The sequence below is a fragment of the Saimiri boliviensis genome, chromosome 9 (genome assembly GCF_048565385.1).
Source record: "Saimiri boliviensis isolate mSaiBol1 chromosome 9, mSaiBol1.pri, whole genome shotgun sequence".
Lineage (NCBI taxonomy): Eukaryota > Metazoa > Chordata > Mammalia > Primates > Cebidae > Saimiri > Saimiri boliviensis.
In genome coordinates, this window is record NC_133457.1 from 340,965 (window position 1) to 362,514 (window position 21,550).

The 21,550-nt window shown below is 46.5% G+C and overlaps 1 protein-coding gene across 1 annotated transcript in view; it reads left to right on the forward strand.

Annotated features, from left to right (window-relative positions):
- Nucleotides 1–2,139: 2,139 nt before the first annotated feature.
- The window catches only part of LOC101032489 (uncharacterized), a 34,701-nt gene continuing 15,290 nt past the window's right edge, over nucleotides 2,140–21,550 (forward strand). Inside the window, exon 1 of the mRNA XM_010335836.3 lies at nucleotides 2,140–2,288. Within this exon, the coding sequence (XP_010334138.3) occupies nucleotides 2,286–2,288 (3 nt within the window). The 5' untranslated portion in view covers nucleotides 2,140–2,285. The remainder of the gene's footprint in view (nucleotides 2,289–21,550) is intronic.

A 21,550-nucleotide genomic window follows, 5' to 3' on the forward strand; every position in this document is an offset into this window, starting at 1 on the left:
GGGAATGTGGTGGAGGGGACCCAGACTCAAGACATAAGCGTGTGACCCTGCTGTTGGCAGAGGCCCAAGCTACGCATTTGCAGGGATCTGGGCTGCCTATCCCTGCTCTGTGTCTCTGACAACCTTCTTGGGCCTCAGTTTACCTACTGAGGAATAGGGGCTAGAAGACTGCTCTAGGAGGAGTCCCTTGGTCACACAGTGGGGCCTTTGGGGACAGGGTCCTGGGCTAGGCACCTATAGGGAGGGGTGGAGAGGGGTACAGAAAGACTCCCTTTCAGGCACACCCTGGGGTAGGAGAGACTCGAGTCACTCTGCATAGCAGCTCCAGCAGGTCTGCCTGTGGGAGTGAAGTGGGGGATCCCTCTCTGTCTTCCCCTCCATCTCTCCCTCCCCTCAGCCAAGTGGGATTTGGAAGCTAGACACCTGCAGTTCAGCGGGTGCTCTGAGGGGAGGCCAGAGGGAGCCTGGAGGACCTGGTGCTGACTACGAGACAAGCAAGTGCGTTATCTGGGAGTGGCTGACCCCGCGGTGGCAATTTACTGTTTACCTGTCCGTGCTCTGGGCCCTTGGCCAACAGATTCTTAATTAAAACATTATTTCTTCCCAGGCTCCAGTGCCTGTGCATCTGTGCATCTAGGGTGCTTGGGGCGTGAACGTGTCCCTTGAAGACTTGCATAACCCCCGCCCCCCTCCCAAAAGACCCCCTGGGGGTTGCGCAACAGACCCGCAACAGGCCCGAGGTGACGTGGCTGCAGGTCAGAAGTGCGACAGAGGCCCTGCATACTGCCCTTTAAGTCTCTACACGAAATTTCTACAACACACCCCCCTGCAATGCCCACGATGACCTCCCACGCCTCAGCCCAGTTCCCCACTCTCAGATCTGCAGCAGCTTGGCCAGAGCCCTTCAGACCCCCTCCCTCGATGCCTCAAGACCCCACGCAGGTGGCGAGGCATCTGGATTTAAGTGGAAGCAGGAAGCCGCGCAGGGGGTGGGCACGAGTCCCTTCTGAGAACGTATTTGGAGGTGAAGATGGGGCGCAGCTGGAGAGCTGAGAAGGCGCTGGGATGACCACATTGCCACCCTTAGTCATTTGAGAGTTTGGGCAGTAGTGGCTGCACCGCCCGCCAGGGCTGTTCACTGCACAAAGGGCTTGTGGGGGCCTCAAAGAGGGCTAGGTGCTCTCAGGCTGGGAAGGAGGAAATTTGAGAAGACTTCCTGAAAGAGGCTGCAATTCCAAGTGGATCGGAGCTGCAGAGAAGAGACTGAAAAGTGCACCGCGGAGGGGGCATGGGTTGGACAAAGCTGTGGCTGGGAGAATATCCTGGGCAAAGAAAAGGTGCCCAAGAGCTTCTCTCCCGTCCCCTCTGTATGTGATGCCTTCTGGTTGCCCATGGGAGCCTTCCAAGATGCTGTAGTGCTTCCCAATGAAGACTGGTCACCGGTGCCCCAAGAGGGGAACGGCAGCCTCAAAGTCACACAGTAGAGCTGGAAGGCTCAATGCTCCCTCCTGAAAGGCTGGGCAGAAGCATCAATGTCCTAGGTCAGTGTCAGGGGCTGGGGCTCCAGCAGGAATGTCCGAGGCAGTGTGCATCAGCCAGTCAGGCCAGTGTTCCACGTCCACCTGGGACGCCAGACCCTGGAGTGACGTGCAGGCTCCCGGGAGGAGGGCGACGTGCCTTCTCAAAGTGTCCCCTACCCCCACCTATTCGTTCAGCCAGTACCCGGGTCCCCTCCGTCATGGCTCTACCTCCTCCAGCCCAGACTACCTGGGGTCGCTGAGAAGCAGCACCAGCCTTCCTGCAAGCGTGGGCGCACGGTCGGGTGGTCATCCAGCCGCACGTGGTAGCAGAAGGCGCGCTCCCGGTAGTGCCAAGTTAAACACAAATGTCCCTCAGGCAGGCCGGGTCCCAGGACCGGAAGGAATCTCCCTCTGAAAACGGTGCGGCCGAAAACCTGCCACTCTCACCTCATTCGACACAGGGTCTGGTTACATCTCCTGTCACTCAGGGCCTAAGGGGGTGGGGCCTGGAGCTCTAGCCAATCATTGGTCCAGTATAAAAACTGTCCAATCAGGAGCGCAGCCAGAGAGGAAGAGGCGGCCTCTACAAGCTGGACCGGTCTTTGTCTCCTAGCGACCAGGCTCTGGGTTCAGTTCCGGTCTCCATTGTTTCGTCTCCTCTGCTCCAAGATCTCCTGGGTGACTCTACCACGGCCCCGTTATCCTGTGACCTGCGAGTACTGGGAGATCCCTAGGGAGGACTCCAAAACATCCAGAGGCTGGAAAATGGTGAGTGCGAAGGCTTGGTGTCCGGAGAAGGAAGAAGAGGCTGTTTGAATCTGGCGGGAACCGGCTGCGGTGGGATCCGGTCTTCCTGGTCAGCTCGAGTTTGTAGACCCGGGATTGCTCCGGCACGGCTCGGCCCTCCGTTCCCTCGGTCGCAGTTTAGGAACTCCGCCAGCAGCCAGATCCTGAGCATCTTGCCCCAACCATGAGCGTGAAGTGCTCCCCAGCCTAGAGCCCTTTGTGGGCATCTCTGTGGGCAACCTTGAGTCTCCTTCATATTGTGTGGGCATGATTGGAGGGAATAAGGGGAAGGAATCCCCACTTGGGGTCCGGAGTTTTTTCTTGAAAAAAGTAGTGGGCCCTGGGCGCCTCCAGTTCCTTCTTCCTCCTCTTAAAAATTAAATTGATGATATTTTTTTGAGATGGTGTCTCACTCTGCCACCCACGTGGGAGTGCAGTGGCACTTTCACGGTTTACTACAGCCCCCAACTCCCGGGCCGAGGTGATCGTTTCACCCCAGGCCCCAAGTAGGTGGGACTACAGGCGTGCGCCACCACTCCCAGCTAAGTTTTGTATTTCTTGAAGAGACAGAATTTGCTATGTTGCCCGGGCTGGTCTCGAACTCTTGAGCTCAAGTGATCCAGCCGCTTCTGGCATCCTAAAGTGCTGGGATTACAGGCTTGAGCCACTGCCCTGGCCTAAATTGAGGTATCTTTAAAATGTTAAGCCGTGATATAGTTTGGATGTGTTTCTCAGCCAAAATCTCAGATTCACATGTGATCCACATGGAGGTGGGACGTGGTGGGAGGTGATTGGATTATTGGGGCGGATTTATCATGAATAGTTTAGCACCACCCGTCTTGATACTGCCTCTCCAATAGTAAGTTTTTGGGAGATCTTGTCATTTAAAAGTGTATACCATACTCATCTCCCTTATTCTCCTTGCCACCTCCTACTTTGCCTTCCACCTTGATTTTAAGCTTCCTGTGGCCTCCCAGGAAGCAGATGCTGGTGTTTGCTTTCTGTACAGCCTGTGGAACCATGAGCCAATTAAACCACTTTTCTTACAGATTACCTAGTTCTGAGATATTTCTTTATATCATTGCAGGAATTAATACAAACCGTTTATTTGCCCAAACAGCAGTTTATGAATCAGAGAGCATCCAGTTACGGTTTGTTTGTGGACTCAAAGGTGGGACTGGAAGAAAAGGCCTTTGTAAGAAGCATGAGAAAGCAAAGCATATTAAATAATTGATTGGGTACAGTTAGATATTGCATTTGCATGCATCAGGTGGAAATGTCCTGGCTTTGTAGTCAGAGCTTTATTGGCAGTTTGTGGTTGGTTAAACTAACTTTTGTTTTTCTCTAAGTAATTCACAAGAAATGTCTCTGACATAGTTAGGTTTCCTCATGTAGAATCCCAGGGCATCATGACCATTTCAGTCAAATTGCCAGCTCTTTAATGCTCCACAGTGGGGGTGATTTTCCTTGCATTTTTCAAATGTTATGGCAAGCAGGGTTTCCAAATCCATACTTGTTCTCCCAGTCTAACTGTTCCAGGGCCTGTAGAAAATTCTAAATTTCCAATTTCTTTCCCAAATTCTCAGTTGCCACCTATCTCTCTCCAAATTACAGCATTATCAACTATTAGTTCTCTATTTAGTAATAAGACAGACAACGGTATTTTAATTGTTCATTTTCATTTCACAGAGTGGTGGTTGGCTCTTATTTTTCCGTTTGTGAACATTTCACACGAAGAAAAGCAAAGAATAATTGCCTGATACTCTACTGTAACAAATCTTTGCACCCTCTTAACCTTGCCGTGGCACACACACCTTAACAGAATGTCTTTGGGTTGAGGTTGCTTTTTTGGAACCTTTGCAGGGTGACATGTCCTCAGCCACTCTTTAACTGGTTCTGGGTTTTACGACTGTCTGGGGATGACCCAAGATGCTCATGGTGGCCCTGTCTCTTGGAGTATCTAGTCGGTATCAGCCCTTAGGTCTTCCCCTCCCAGAAGAAAGCCTGAGGTATTGGGTGGAGCCACTTAAGGGAGCAGCTAGATGCCCTGGAGCTGAATGCAGTTTCCTGATACTCACTTCCTCTAAAAAGCTAACTGCTTGAATATTAAGATTTTTTGGCCAGGTGCGGTGGCTCACACCAGTAATCCCAGCACTTTGGGAGGCCAAGGCGGGTGGATCACGAGGTCAAGAGATCGAGACCATCCTGGTCAACATGGTGAAACCCCATCTCTACTAAAGATACAAAAAATTAGCTGGGCATGGTGGCGCATGCCTGTAATCCCAGCTACTCAGGAGGTGGAGGTTGCGGTGAGCCGAAATCGCGCCATTGCACTTCAGCCTGGGTAACAAGAGCGAACCTCCGTCTCAAAAAAAAAGATTTTTTTCCCCCTCAGCCCCAACTTCCATTTCTGTCAGACACGGTTCTGGTACTGAGGAGAAGAGGCACACATGCATCTTATCCTCTGGTTTCTCTCAGGCTTGTGAAGGGAGAATAACTCTCCCAAAGTGCAAGGAAAACTCACCCTAATGAGGTAGTATGTGAACCTGCAAAGCAAAATACTCATCAGGCACAGGGAGTAAGGACAGTGGCTTCTGAGAGGGTGGTGATTAATTACCTTAGCAGGCTGAGGGTGGGAGAATCTCTCAAATGATTGACACACAAGTCCAATATGCCTGTGTTCTGGTCAGTACCACCTCTCCTTGTGTTTGTCACCCTGAATATATTTGTTCACTTACTTCAGATTTTATTAACTGTGTAATGTAGTTTATCATTAAAGCTTGAAAGACAAAAGACACAAATGTTTTTTAAGAGGAGGAAAAGGGATAGATTTCAGAGAAAATATCTCGTTTTATATTCCATTGGTTAAAAATTTTCAGCCGGTCACAGGTTGCTCACACCTGTAACCCCAGCACTTTGGAAGGCCGAGAAGGGCAGATCACCTGAGGTTAGGAATTCAAGACCAGCCTGGCCAACATGGCCAAAACCCGTCTCTACTAAAACTACAAAAAAATTAGCCAGATGTGGTGGCATGCACCTGAAATTCCAGCGACTTCAGAGGCTGAGGCAAGAGAATTGCTTGAACCCTGGAGGAGGAGGTTGCCATGAGTCTAGATAGCGCCACTGCACTCCAGCCTGGGTGACTGAATGGGACTCTATTTAAAAAAAAATATATATCATTTTTATTTTGCAGAAAGAATGTAGACAGATTCTGAGGTCTGTTCTATTTTAGCGTGATTTCAAACAGAATCCCAGGGCTTAGCTTTGGAAATCCTACCTGAGAAAAAAATAGAAAAAAATGTTTCTCATTATGGCTGAGGGAAAATAAATACATTTCTGAAAAAAAAAAAAAAAAATTAACACATGAATTACAAACATTTATGAAAACATCAGTTTCTCTCTTGTGCATGGGTAGAGAATTTTTGACAGTGGGACCTCAGTTCTGTTGTCTGGGTTTCAGTTTAATGCTAGATTTGGAATGAAACTTGACAACTACTAGAAGTTTCACATATTAATTGTTTACTATATGATTTGTTACAAAAATAATAATTAAATGACATGTTTATTGCCTGGAAAAAGATAGGTACTTTTTTTTGTTGAGGTGTAAAATATAAGGGCATTACAATTTCCTGCCCTTCTGTAACAAATACTGAGTTTGAGTACTTCTGTTGGATTTACTTATCACTAGGTATTTTTTTTTTTTTTGAGACGGAGTCTCTGTCACCAGACTGGAGTGCAGTGTTGCAATCTAAGCTCACTGCAATCTCCGCCTCCTGGGTTTGAGCGATTCTCCTGCCTCAGCCTCCCAAGTAGCTGGGACTACAGGCAGGTGCCAACACGCCCAGCTACTTTTTGTATTTTTAGTAGAGACGGGGTTTCAACATGTTGACCAGGATGGTCTCAATCTCTTGACCTCATGATCCACCCACCTCTGCTTCCCAAGGTGTTGGGATTACAGGTGTGAGCCACCATTGCAAGTGGTGTTTTCTTCATGAAAACCAAGTGAATATTCTTGACTTGAAAGTGGAGACATGAGGTTAGAGAATCCAAGCAAACGTCCATCCTAATTCTGCAAAAGGTGGTCATTGAAAGCCAAGTTCATTTTTCCCAGGAAGTCTTCACTGCAAGTATCCCAATCTGTTTATGTCAACCATGGAATGAGCTTTTTATGCAGAGTCCTGGAAAAATTGGGATCCACAGGGAAACTGGTGAGATTTAGGATGGAGGTAATGAGTGTGATGCCTTTTCTCAGGGTGTAATTGTCATTGTCCTGGGCTATTTCTAGATAATGTCAAATAAAGTAACTTTAAGTTAAGGTTAGAAGTAACTATTCTAAGGAAGTATTGCAGTAGGAAAAAGAACCAAATATGAGACCTGCCAGCATCTCAAAGTTTGGGTAGAAAAGCGTGTTTTTTTGTTTTTTTGTTTTTTGTTTTTCCTAGAGAGAAGCAAACAAGATTAAAAACAAGGTGGGCCGGGCGCGGTGGCTCAAGCCTGTAATCCCAGCACTTTGGGAGGCCGAGGCGGGTGGATCACAAGGTCAAGAGATCGAGACCAACCTGGTCAACATGGTGAAACCCCGTCTCTACTAAAAATACAAAAAAAAATTAGCTGGACATGGTGGCGCGTGCCTGTAATCCCAGCTACTCAGGAGGCTGAGGCAGGAGAATTCCCTGAACCCAGGAGGCGGAGGTTGCAGTGAGCCGAGATCGCGCCATTGCACTCCAGCCTGGGTAACAAGAGCGAAACTCCGTCTCAAAAAAAAAAAAAACAAAAAAACAAGGTGGGAGGGAGAGGCCAGGATGGAGGGTGGCAATATCAGCTTTGAAATCAGAATATATTATCCTGAAGTCAGCCTGTTCTTAGGAGGAGCAGGAGGGGTTGTATTTTGATTCAGGCTAAGGTGAGTCAAGAGTCCAGGAGCCTGGGGTAAGGAGAGAAACTTAAGCAAAGTTTGATTAATAAGTGTTTTGTTCTGACCAATGAAGAATTAGTTCAGCTAATTGTTCATGAGGCAAAAATAAAAATTTGCAGTGTCTGTGTCTGGTTTTGTCATGGGTAAATAGGGAGCATAATCTACGTCATAATGGGAAGGGTGTGTTTTTCAGTAAGTTGCTCTTGCTGAACACAAATGATGGGGGATTTCCTTTGTTACATCTTTCTACCAGGGTCACTTACTCGTCCCGTCTTCCCCCACCACTCTCCCTTGGTCTATGCATCTCTTTCATCTGGCTCTTCCTGAGTCGTGTACTTCATATCAGCTGGCAAACAAGTCAAACATTTGACTGAGTAAGTACTGCGGGTGGTTCTAACAAGTCACTGGACTGGAGGAGTTACAGGAGCCCCTGATTTATAGAGAGTTGCTCACAAGTATAGGTGGCCCCCAGACTAGCATCTGTAGTGGGGGCAGTTTGTGGGACTGAGCTCTGAACTTGTGTGGTCTGTGCTAACTCTGGGTGATAACAGAATTGAACTGATGGACAAATTGTTGGAGAATTGGTTTGCATTCAGCAAGCTCCACACACTTGCTGCCAGAAGTATTTTCAGAAAAAAGCCATCAACGGTTAGCACATTAAACTGACTCCAGGTGAGTTTTGTCACTGCTTAGAACTGATATCCTGAAGGAGAGAGCATTTTCGCGCTGTGAGAAGTGGACAGTAGGGAGTGTGGAGCTCACAGAATTTCATTTCCCAGCCGCTCAGTTTTTCTCCACTCACCATCTAGGAGTGAGCCACCCTGGGCTACAGTGAGAGTGGACATCAAGCTCGGAAACATGTTTAACCAACTCTGTGGTTTCTTGTGAAATATGAATATAAGAGGCTGCTTCCCTGAGCTCTTGTATTCACATTTCCTTTTTTACAAAAATAAAACCTTACTGCCATATAATTCCAGTGTGTCCAAGTATTTAAAAATTTTATGATTAGAGTGTAAGATTTTTATTTCATTGGTTGAAAATCTGCGTGGATTGTGTGATATGTGAAAAAGCAAAGATAATCCTTGGAATAAGTTGTTTGTTTTGAGTTTAAATAAGAATGTAACCTTTTATAGAATCACTAGGGGAATAAACAGGGCTCCTGCAGTTCTGGTGTTTTTCTGATCTCATCTACCTTCTGCACCCACAGGTGACTGACCAGTTCTGACATTTTTTTGTTGCTTAACTATTTATCATAAGCAGGGGTTTGCTTGCTTTTACCTTTTCTGAGTTTTCAGTAACTTAATGTTATCTTTAACATTCATTAATATTATGCTGGAGAGGTTTTTCTTGTTGTTGTTTCTTTTTCTCAGTCTGTTGCTCATATGTTTCTGTTTAGGCCTTAGCTCACTCCGTTGGCTTACCGTTTAACCCATTTAGGATTTGAGTTGTTTTAATTTAATTTTTTGATGTTGGCAATGTTATTTTTAGTTTTATCCCCAAGTGCTAATGCTTTATACATTTGTTAACCCAGAGAAAGAAACTAAAGCATAAAATAGAATTTTAAAGGGTTTACTTTAGCCAACGTGTGGTGACAGGTGCCTGGAAGTAACCAGGATATGAGCCCTATTTGATCTTTGTTACATGTAGGTTTTTAAAGACCAAAAGAGTGGGCCAATACAAAGTTGTTTGTCAGGAATTTTTATTGGTTCACAGAAATAGTGCTGATTAGTGGTTTACTCTAAATGGTTGAACTGTAGGTTATCAGTTATGGTGCACAGCATGTAGCATTGTTAGGTTCTTTTATAACTACTTTTTGTGTCAGTCTGGAATTCACATAGCAAGCAGCTGCAAGAAATGACAATTTAGCTCAGTGGTCTGGAGGGTGAGTGGGACATGACTGCAATCTTATTCCTTTGCTTCATTGGGCCTGATAATTTACAGGGGCTTGCTTTTCTTCAAATAAAATAGATTTTTATTTCCTTTTTTTTTTTTTTTAAGACTGAGTCTAGCTTTGTCACCAGGTGCCAGGCTGGAGTGCAGTGGCGCAAGCTCGGCTCACTGCGATCTCTGCCTCCCAGGTTCAAGCAATGCTCCTGCCTCAGCCTCCCAAGTATTTGGGACTACAGGTGCTCACCACCACACCCAGCTAATTTTTGTATTTTTTAGTAGAGATTGGGTTTTACCATGTTGGCCAGAATGGTCACACTCTCTTGACCTCATGATCCACCTTGGCCTCCCAAAGTGCTGGGATTACAGACGTGAGCCACCATGCCTGGCCAATTTTTATTTCTTCTTTTTCTGTTTTTGATCAAAATCTTTAATTTTGAAAGCATCAGTGATCAAAGTCTAAGTGTTAGGGTGTCTCTCTGACTGGGAAGGCTCCTTCCCTGACAGTCCTGTCTCACATTGGGTGGGGAGAAAGAGGAGACATCTCAGTGAGAAATGTTCAAAGTGTCCAAAAAGCCAAATTATGATGGCATCACAGAGTGGCAAAAATAAAACGACAGTCAACTCGTTGATTTACAGAGCTGCTGTGGCTTGTTTTTATCTTCTGTAGTCTTTGTAATATCATGATTTAAATGTTTTGGGAACAAGTTAAACATGAAGAAATAAATAGCATTATAAAAGGAGAAATTTGTATGCCAGAAGAATGACAACAACAACAAAGCCATTTCATCACGGAGCAAACTAAGTACATTGGGGAGAAAACAAAATCCAGGTTCTTAGATATGTGGCAGCCAAATGGCCTCTTTCCTAATTTTTTTTTTAGGTGAGTTTCTACTTCATAGGAAGCATTATGTATACACTGTAAAGAGGTATTTGCAACCATTCATACACCTCTTTGCCCACCTAATATATGACCTAAAGCAGTATGATTGTCTAGTACAGTCTCAACTAGTGAATCAGCCTTTTCGTTGAGCTACAATGAATGCAACAGTTTCATCAGTGATGTTTTTTCTAAGGTTATGGAAATATTCTTAATTATGTGTTCATGGGAAGTGACCATCTCACCAAGGGAAAGCCATTTTCCCAGTAAAATAAAACTGTTTTCCTGTAAGCCAAGCAGATAATTAGCAGATTTCCTCAAAATAGAATCCCCATCTAAAAGAGATAGGTGGCCATCCCTGGGGAAATGTTTGAGAGAATGTGTCCAGTGCTGGGTTTCTTCAGAGCTATTCATAGATAGAGGGGTGACCAAATACTCGAAAAGACATTGCCCTTCAATTTAGCAGCACAGGTATTGGCCAAGAATATCTAATATGATTCCTTCCAACAGGTTTGGAGAGAGTCTTTTATTTTATGGCATTTCCAATAGAATTTGTAGGTGGGAAGTCAACAAGAGAAAATACAGAGGGAGAACATAGAGTTAGTAGGAGTTTAGGGAGAGAGAAATTCAGTTGACTGAGAAGCTTATGTGGAAAAACCACAGGCCTCAAGCTAACCTACATAGACAGTCTGAATATCGGTTTTAAGCATATGGACTTTGCAGAGCTCTTAACATTTCTTAAAATTAGATTTTAGCCAAGTAAATAAGTAACATTTATTTACCAGTCTTTTTCTTTCTAAAGTTTACATCAAGAAGAAATTTTGAAGATGGGACTTTTGTTTACTGGAGGTCTAGGTTAATCACTGTTTAAAGCTTTTTGTCTTTGAAATTTTTTAGTAAATGACTTTCTTCTAAACCACAGTCTATGATTTTATTTAGCACAGGAGAGAAGGCTAAGCAAACAAAACAGTAGTTTCCATCACACTCTAAATACAAACCAAAATTTTAAATTAAAGGCATACCTGAACTAGTGATTCAAAACCAACAGAAATAAATATGCATGAGGCCAATTCCAAGAAATCCTGTATGGCTTTAACTAAATCTCCAAAGAGATAACCAAAAACTGAAGCTCTTTCATAATCAAAACTTCTTCCAAGAACTGCTTGCTGCTGGTGGGGTGCAATCTGTATTTTCGGACCATATTTTCCAGTGTCTCAGCTTCTCAGTTTAGCATCTGCCCACAAAGGCCAGTCAGAAAATTAAAAGAAATGGTGGTAAAACAGGATAACAACAGCTGTTTATGGGCCTGGAAAAGGTTACAAATATGTACTCCAAAAGGTTAAGAGTCACTCAAATAATAGAAAACAGTTGTCAGGAAAGTCAAACAAGCAGTTTGAGCATTGAAAGAGTTTTCTTGAGAAAGTAAAAGAAAAACCCTCTGAAAATATGCTTTCGATTTTTTTTTTAATAAGGATTTAGCCAGGCAAAAGAGAAAGTAGATGTTCCATTAAATTTAATTCTAAAACGTGCCTTTTCCAATTGTGCATGCAAATATATTAATTTAGAAATGTCAAAAGACCTCCATTTTTGCCATTGCATTTTGGGGTCATCTCAAGTCAGTTTGGTTTCTTTACCTAGGCATTTGCAAGATGGAGCTCCATAGGTATTATACATAGATTTAGCTCATGTTTTTAAGGGATGTTACCCAGAAGGGAAAGCACAGTTGTGATGATCAGTTTTTTTTATAATTTAAAAAATTTTCAAAGGGGATCACGGCCAGAATAATGTACCAGATCTAAGTGTGCTGTGTATGAGCATCACTCCTCAAGGAGTCACCTGGGAGTTGCTAATCACGGTGCTGGGTGCCCAATGCTTATGTATCTTCCAGCTTAGCTAAAAGTCTCTGCAGGTGTTTTTCTTTTGGGGAGGCCCTGTGAGACTGGTACACACTACTGAAAAATATTCTAACACCTCTACAAAGTCTCCAGTTGCCTAGAGCAGCTAGATGAGTCAGATGGAGAAATTGCCTCTTCTCTTTGGGGTGAGAGAGTACACTGTCATACACTATTTGGTTTGAAACTAATGGGAATTGGTCATAAATAAAAAGTTCAAATTAGAAGCCATCAAAAGAAGCCACATTTTAGAAGCATGTTATGTAATTTTATGTCACAAGAAGTGAAACCACCAGTGCTAGTCTACTAATATTATGACCCAGACCTCCTGTCTTGAGGCAGAAGTAGAGAAACCCTTTTTTTTTTTTAATTTTGAAACAAGCAGTTTGAGCATTGAAAGGATTTTCTTGAGAAAGTAAAGGAAAAACCCTCTGAAAATATGCTTTCACTTTTTTAAAAAAGGATTTGTAGCCAAAATTGGAAACCTTTTTTTTTTTCCTAGAAAGCAAGGGTTGAAAAGAACAACTCAAGCAAAGTCTAGACCTCTCCAAATAGTCGGGAGATCTGAGTTTCGGAATACTTTAACCCTTACACTTGACAACGTACTGGGAGCCAAAAGAATACAAAGGGTTTTTATTGGCGAGTTGCTGAGTCCATCAGGGGTGTTGGATGGTTGGAAGTGTCTCTCTGAATCCTGCTCACAGAACCAAAAATAACCTAAAAAAAGAAGCTGGGGCAAAACATAGAATTTTAAAGAATTTACCTGAGCCAAGGTGAGGACAGCTGCCTGGAAGACTCAGATACAAGTTACCTCAGGTATGAACTTGGCCCTTTTTAATAAGGTTTATAAAGTCAAAAGCAGGACAAGGAGTGGGCCAGTGTTGTCAGGAATTCTCGTTGATTTGTAGAAATAACATTGATTAGTGATTAGCTATATGTTGTCGAACTACCAATCTATAAATTATATTGTCTAATATGCAGAATAGTAAGGTTAATATATATAGCTATCCATGGCATCAGTTAGTCTAGATTCCAAACAGCAAGTAATCAAGAAATAATTATTTGGCTCAAGGATGTAGACGAGGAGTGGGTGGGACGTGACTGCTGCCTCATTTCTGTGCCTCTTTGGGCCTCATAATTTAGAGGTTGCCCACATTTCTCAGGTAAAACGGTTTTTATTTATTACGTTGTTAAGAGATAGTGTGTTCCCGGCATAGAGGTGAGAGGGATAATCACAGTGATTAAGTGTGAGAGCACAGGGCCAGATCATCATGTGTTCAAATCTTGACTCCAGCTCTGATTTCTCTGAATGTCTTTGATTGAGGCTCTTAGCCTTTCCACCCATCAACTGCTTCATTTATAAAAATGTGTTGGGATTATGTGAAAAACAAGCATGTAAAGTGCTTAGAACAATGGCTAGCCCATCAGAGGCACTCAGTGATCCTATAATTGCTATTATCATTTAATCTCTGCCAGATTCAGACATTTAAGAGTAGAGACCACAAGTAAAAATTTCACACCCAAAGAAATCCGATAGGCAGGTTGCATGATTGCATGACTGGCTGGCTGATCTAAGGAGACAGAAGTGCACAGCTCGCCAATTTGTAACACTGTCACTAAATTAACAGTGCTCAAAGCAATAGTTATTAATTAACAAGCGCTTGCAACATGTATAAAAGTGCTCTGTAAACTGTTAAGTGGCCTACAGATAGTAGGTATTATTATTAATACTACCTGCTACAGTTTAGGGTATGTGTAGGGGGCAGGGATGTTGAAATTTACCTAAGCTCATTTAATGAGAAAGTGCTCCTGTTGGTGGAGGAATGGATCTTTGTAAAACTTCCTTTTTTTTTTTTTTTTTTTTTTAATTGAGACAGATTTCAGGTTGGAGTGCAGTGGCCTGATCACAGCTCGCTGAACCCTCTGCCTCCTGGGTTGAAGCGATTCTCCTTGAGGGGCAGTAGGAAGTTCTCTCAGGCTCTTGAGAAGCTGGGACTACAGGTGTGCACCACCATGCCCAGCTAATTTTTGTATCTTTTTAGTAGTGATGGGGTTTTGCCATGTTGGCCAGGCTGGTCTTGAACTCCTGACCTCAGGTGATCCACCTGCCTCGACCTTCCAAAGTACTGGGATTACAAGGGTGAGCCACTGCATCTGGGCTAGTGTTAGTGTTTGGACGTCCCTGGTCTAGGCCTTGGGGCCATGGGGAAGGGAGGGAGGAATGGCCTTTGACCCTGTGGCAAAGTAGACTTGAGCCATAATTGAGAGGCTGTAGGTCTAGCTCAGGGGTCTGAAACATGGGGCTGGGGCTTTGGGGTTTGTTCTTTCTTTAGTTAAGGCAATTCAGGGATAAAAGAGGAAGGTGTTTTGGTAAATAGAATGTGGGAGTCTCGGTCTGGGTTACAAACTGGCCCAAGACAAAAGTGGCCAACCAGATGTCTGCCTGCCCTGAGAGTGGCCAGTGGCTGATGGGAGCAGGGAAGCTGAGACCTGTCCACTGTTTTTCACACTGGGCTGGGCTTTACCACCATTCGAGTGGTGACCTTGAGGGTTGGTCAGACTCCTGCATGGAGTTGAGAACATTAGCTCTTAAAGCCTATTTGGGCTTTTTCACTTATAAAATTCCCAGTTCTTGATACCACAAGCTGTTGGGTGGAAGTGGTGGTTACAGATGACCACAGACATTTGTGTCGGGTTTCCATCTGCACCGCCTGTGATGTGGCACATAGACTTCGTAGCAGAATCTGTTGAATGATTGTGTGTAGGTGAGGCTAACATGAAGTCACTTCTCTTGTGCACGCTGATAGGAAGCCAGGCTAGATTGGGCGCTGCTCCAGGCAGCTGACAGCAAACCTGCTCCCCATGCCTTCCAGGCCTGCACTCCCCATTCCCTCTGCTCAGTGGCCCCTTGGCTCTTCTTTCTGTCATCTGCACAGGCAATACGTTATCTTGCCTCAGGGCCTTTGCATCTGCTGTTCCCTCTGTCTGGAATGCTCTTTCCAAATCCTTCATCCTCTGGTGAATCCCTGTACCTCTTCATATCTCAGCCGGGGCATTACTTCCTCTGAGAAGCCTTTCCTGACAAACCAGCTCAGCTTCTCTGTTACCGCAGGCAGGGATGGACACCTTTTCCCCTTAGCCTTTTGTAGTTTTCTCTTTGTGGGGTTATTTGATTGATACGTCTTCCCTAACTACCTAGAGTAGGTCCGCAAGGGCAGAGACTGTGCCTGTTTCATTTATCCTTGTTTCCCAGGGTGCAGCTGACAAGCAGGTTCTCAGTAATCACTGTTGAAGGTAGAGTAGGGTGAGCCACCTTATGAGAGGCGGTAGGAAGCTGTGGCAGGTTCTTGAGGAGAGACACCTTTAGATAGTCTGGGTGCTTACACAGAGTGCTTGGAGCTGGGTCCTAGCTAGGAGATGGTCTCTGTGATATGGGCATGAAATGATCAAGAGGACCTGGCTTGAGATTGTTTGAGGAAGAGCAGAAGGGGCTGATGGAAGTATGTGGAATAGGTGTTTGAACTGGTGAGGGTCTGGGTGGAGACAGGGAGCAGGGGGAAGAAGCAGGTGGGGTGTGTGCAGCCAGCAGGTGGAGCCCACCTTCAGGGAGCCAGGACAGAAGTGGGGGTGGCCAGTGGATGCAGCCTGGTGGGCCATGGCTGTGTCAGTTGAGGCAAAACCCACCACTTTGCAGGAGACCGTCCGGGCCACATGAAACCCCACATGTAGATACAGCTGAAGACTGGCTCTGGGGCACCATCAGATTTTCTCTGCTGAGCTTCTGGGTGCTGCCTTGGGACCGAGATGAATAAATCCAAGCCCCACCCTCCAGGTCAGCTCAACTGCAGCTGGGCACAGAAAATTAGGACACGGTGTGACAAACTCATGGAAGTCAGGTGGCACCCATGGTGGTGGATGAATCACCTCCAGTTGGCTGGAAATAAAGAACTGGAGGAAGAGGGCATCTGACCTCCTCCCCCCGACCCCCACTCTGTTCCAGCAGTACTGGAGAAAGCAACTGGATACAGCCTCTTACACTGGCGGCACACTGCTCGGCCCAGCATCCTGTCCCGCTCCTCTGCACTGGCCCTTCCTCCCAGCTCCATCTTCACAGCTTCCTGTCCCCTACTCAGCTGACTCAGAGCCGTGCTTCCCTGGTTCTGATAACCTAGTCTCCCAGAACAGGAAGCTGCGGGACACCACCCTGCCTGCTGTCACCAGTGGGTGGCCCTGGGCAGGTGGCTCTGGGCCCTGGGGAGAGATGTAGGGTGCAGATCTTAAGCAGTAGTAAGGGAGTGTTGTGGGACCACTGATGGCATCTTCGTCCCTGTGCTTGTTTCTAGATGTGGAACCTGAGAAGGAGAGAGGTAAAATGATTGGTCAGATTCCTAGGGAGAACAGGCACCTGGATTAGACCAGAGACTCCAAAGCCAGCCTTGTGTTCTGTGGATGCCACACCCTGGGTTCCTGGGAGGCAGGAGGAACTCTGTCTCTCCTGTTCTCTGGCGTGCCCCCTGAAATCTGAGTTCCAGGCACATAGTCCGTTGGTTAAAGGCTGGGTACTTGGAACAGCAGCCAGGAGCACAGCCTGCCTCACCAGCTGCCTTTGAAGGTAGTTGACGGATGGGAACATTTTGTCTCTCTGGCAAAGAAACAGGCACACGGCCCAGAGCCACCAGCCCAGACCCACTGGCTGGTGACAGCAGTCAGGGCACCACTAGGGATGGGGTCCCACTGCCTGCTCACCTCCACTCATCAGAGGGTGAAGAGAAGACTTTTCTCATGTGACATCAACAAGGCTCTGTCATTACGCAAATCATATCAAACTGGCTTTTCTTTCTTTCTTTTGAGACAGGGTCTCATTCTTTTGCCCAGGCTGGTGTGCAGTACCATGATCTCAGCTCACTGCAGTCTCTGCCTCCCGGGTTCAAGCGGATTTTTCAGCCTCTGCTTCCCAAGTAGCGGGAACCACAGATGTGTGCCAGCATGCCTGGTTAACTTTTCTATTTTCAGTAGAAACTGAGTTTCGCTGTGTTGCCCAGGATGGTTTCTAACTCCTGAGCTCAAAGCGATCCACCAGCCTCGGCCTCTTAAAGTGCTGGGATTACAGGTGTGAACCACCATGCCCAGCAGGCTTTCCTTCATCTGAAGACTATGTGCTTTTCAATTTTATTTTTTCCAAAGGAAGAGAAAACTGCCTTTATTTCATACTCTTCAAAGGGAAAAGATAAAACAGGAAAAAACTTGATGAGGCCCTCACACTGAGAATATTTAACCAGGACTGTATAGTTTTGGGGATGGACTGGCCCTTTAAATTTTCCCCACACCCTCCAAATGGCAGTGTTGTAGTCAGAGGGTCCCAGACTGATTGACCTAGGTGAATGTTCTTGCAAATGTTCCTCCCTTTGAGTTTTTTCTTTGCTAAGAACTAGAACACTCTGTGTGCACAGTACACCCCTGTGCTGGCTTTGGAGACTTTCTCCATGGAGTTGAGGATTCTGGAGTGGAGGGGCAGACCCTGCAACTGCCGAATGAGCCAGGTGAGGCTGTTGATCAACAGGTGCAAATTGTTATTTTACTTGCTCTCACCAGGCCATGGAGTTGGCATTTCCTTTTAGGCCAGGCTCTGAGTTGGCATTCATAGTCAGTTGACTTTATTGATTAAATTCATTGTTGTTGACTCTTAGCTGCTAGAAAACATCCTTTAATTCACAACCACGTAAGAGGGTTTTTACAGGTGTGTTCCTACCTGCTGTGTGTAAAATTGTACATTAAAAAAATGACAACTGAGACTAAGAATTGGTGAAATACTGTTTTTTTAGTTTTAGAGACAATGTCTCTGTTATCCAGGCTTGTGTGCGGTGGTGCCATCATAGTTCACTGCAGCTTTGAACTCCTGGGTTCAAGCCATGCTCCCATCTCAGCCTTCTGAGTAGCTGGGACTACAGGTGCACACCACCACACCCAGCTAATTTCTTTTTTTTTCTTTTGTAGACAGAGTTTCACTCTTGTCACCCAGGCTGGAGTGCAGTGGTGTAATCTTGGCTCATTATAATCTCTGCCTCTCAGGTTCAAGTGATTCTCCTGCCTCAACCTCCTGCATAGCTGGGACTACAGGCACATGCCACCATGCCCAGCTAATTTCTTGTATTTTTAGTAGAGACAGGGTTTTACCATATTGGCCAGGCTGGTCTCGAACCCCTGACCTCAGGTGATCCACCCACTTTGGCCTCCCAATGTGCTGGGATTACAGGCGTGAGCCACCGCACCCGACCTAATTTATTTAATTTTTGTACAGATAGGGTCTTGCTGTGTTATCCAGGCTTGTCTTGAATTCCTGAACTCAAGGGATCCTCCTGCCTTGATCTCCAAAGTGTTGGGATTACAGGCATGAGCCACCACCATTACTGGCCTGAAATACTGTTCTATCCTAGATGTTGGAAGCTGCTTAGCTGAGGAGTTGAGAGAGAAAATGGGTAACATATGTACTGCAGTATAGCCAACATTTGGTGAAGTATTATATACTTTCTTGGTTGACAAAGATTATTTGACAGGGCAGGATATAAAAACTGTGATTTTATGCCTGCAACACACTTAATCAATTCACAGCCTTGCCTTTTTTCCTTCCCCACCCACCACCATTCTTTGTAAGTACAGCCTGTCCCTCTGTCTCTATAATGATAAAATAATAGCCATAATAAGAGATGAAATAATGGCTCCCCATTGCAGAGTGTGGTTCACCTGCACATTCTCATTTACTTCTTACACAAATCCTCAGGCTGGGTGATCTTATTGCAACTTTACAGATGGGGACACTGAGGCACAGGGAGGTTTGCTAGCTTGTCCTCACTGCTGCTGAGCAGTGGAGCTGTGTCTCTTTGCTCTCCCCTGCTGACAGCACCTCTCTGAACTCAGCCACCACCCACGTCCCTCAACTTCTGAATCTTACCCATCCCCTCAACAGATATTTACTGCAGGCTTGCTTCCAGGAGGGCACAGCATGACCCCTCCACCTTCCAGGCATTAAGAACATAGTGAGAGGTGAGGGGCCAGTCATCACAGCCGACTTTTCTGTCAAACCAGCTTCAAGAAGGATCCCTTGTCTAAGCTCGCGGTTTTGGAAGCGTGTGGGCAGGAGAGACTTGCTTGAATTGGGGAAACCTAGGAGCATCTTAGAGGAGGGGGGCTGGCCTGCAAAGGGCAGAGGCCCCATGCACAGGGAATACAGTCACGCACCGCGTAACCACGATGGACCGCATGTAGTGCGGTGGTCCCGTAAGATTAGAATGCTGTATTTTTCCTGCACCTTTTTCTATGTTTAGATGTGTTTAGATACACAGAGGCTTAGCACTGTGTTATAGTTGCCTGCAATATTCAGTACCGTGCATACTGCCCAGATTTGTCGCCTGGGGGCAGTAGGATGGACTGTGGTGGATTGGTGGTCAGAGTGGTGGGAAAAACTACAGGGAAAGGACACAAACTTTCTGAAAAGTTGGAAGGTTCCGCAGAGCCCTCCGGGGGAGAATGGCTGAAGGCAGCTGTCCTATAACCCTGAGACTGAGGGGAAGGAGTAGGTCAAAGGGAATGAAAGGGAATATATCCTAAACAGGCTTGTTTACTTATGTTGACTGGGAACTGACCTTTGATCATCTGTGTGCCTGGAGTTCCATAAAAAGGGAACAATTAATGTTAATTACCTACAGGCTGTGTTCGCTCCAGACTTTCTCAGCATTATGCCTGCACTGAATAAAAAATAGCAGCTCCATCTTCTCCGGGTTACTCTCATACTGCATACTTGTGTCTGAGCACTTATTTCATCCGTCGGCCAGGATCTGCGGGACAGACCTGGCACTAGACCACATAGCCCAGATGTGGAGCAGAGCTGTTGTCTAGATGTGTGTAAGTTCACTTTAGGATGTACTCACCACAATGAAGTCACCTGCTGATTACTTAGAGCCAGGACAAGGGGGGAAAGGTGCCTGGTATGTTCAGTAGAGCTCTGCCGGCTGGGAGAAGGTGAGGCTTGAGTGAAGTATGTGTGAGTGTGTATTTGGGTGAGTACATGTACACGAGTGTGTGCGTGTGTGTGTGTGTGTGTGTGTACTGAAATCCTCCAGCCCAGCAAGGGAGGAGATGGCCAGGGAGCACTTTTAGGACTGGGCCAATGGCTGGGACCTTAGCCTGCATTGCACACCCCAAAGAGCCTTTCTGAACAAAGGAGTTTCCGTGGCCGTGGTGCAGTAGGGAAGTGGGTAAAGGCAGGGCCATTTGCGAGAAGACTGGGCCAGGCTCTGCAGAGGCATGTGCGGGACAAGCAGGGGGCTGGGAGCCTCAGGTGGAAGGTGGCCTCCCATTAGGACAGAGGTGTGGTCCCTGTCCTAGTCCTTGCCACCCCTGCCCAGGGGTTTGCTCTTCTGTGCTGGTACATGTGCCAGCTCACTGGCGTTGGTGCCCAGACCAGACTGTGATGCTCCGTGGTGGCAGCAGTCATCTTTCTGCTCACTGTGGGATCTGGGAGTCTCAAGGGGTGCCTGATGTTGAGAGGGACCAGAAAAAGAACAGCGTGCTGGGAGGCTGACGCTGCCACCTGCAGCGATGAGGAGGATGGTGGCGCGGTGCTGACCTGGCCCAGTGCGAAGGATCTTAGTGTCCTCGTCAGGGACCCACCACCCATGGCAAGGACCAAACCAGCACGAGGCCAGACCCATCCTGACCTGAGTCCCGGGCAGCATGCTCCATTAGGGGATGGCAAGCGAGGCCACAGAAGATGGCAGGAACATTGGAGTCGAAGAGTGGCTGATGCAGCAAAGAAATGTTGGGAAGGCTCAGAGTACAATTGGAAAGTTAGGAGACTGTGGGAAGTGGGCCCTCCTGTGAGGTGGTGGGTACTCCTTCCATGCAGAAGGCACTTACTGCTGAGTCATTGAGCCCCCTTCGGTTCCCTGAGTCTCGGGTGACTGCTATCCCATGCTCTCCAGGGAGACTGCTGATGGGTCTGACAGAGGAAACCGATGGAACAGGATGGGACTGTTCTTTGAGATGCCCTGGAGAAGTGATCAGGGGACACAGGTCAGCAGCTGGGAGGGCTGCTTGAAGGCAGGGGCTGCTTTTGCTCCTAAGCAGCATTTTCAGGAAGAAGGGCTGGGATCAGCTCCCCTTCTGCCTGAGCCCTGTTCTGTTTCCACCCCACCTGTCCTCTATGTGGCTGCACACGACCTTCCTGGAACCCTTTCCTGTGCCCATGCCCGTCGTTCCCTCCAGGACCCAGCTCCCCCGGTGTTACCTCTGGTGGAGCCTCCTCTTTTACTCTCTGTTGCAGGCTGCAGGGTTGCACAGCATTCTTGTGGTGTGGCGGAACTCAAATCCATGTCCGCCTGGCAGTGCTGTTGACCTCCACATGGGACAGCTTCTCTTAGTGAAGCAAGATTGGAGAACAGAACCAATAGGTGTAGGTGAAGCCGGGCAGTCTCTCCTGGAGACCTTTGGGGTCAGCATAGTCATGCATCCTCCCCAGGCCTGTGGATCAGGACGGGAAGCCTGCTGTAGTGACCTTTATTCTTCCACAATTTCATTTCTGGAATGGTGAGCTCAGTGGCTCACACCTCTAAAGGGCTGGTCAGGGTGGTCCATATTCCCATTCAGCGGAAGAAATTGCTGGCATCTCTGGCAG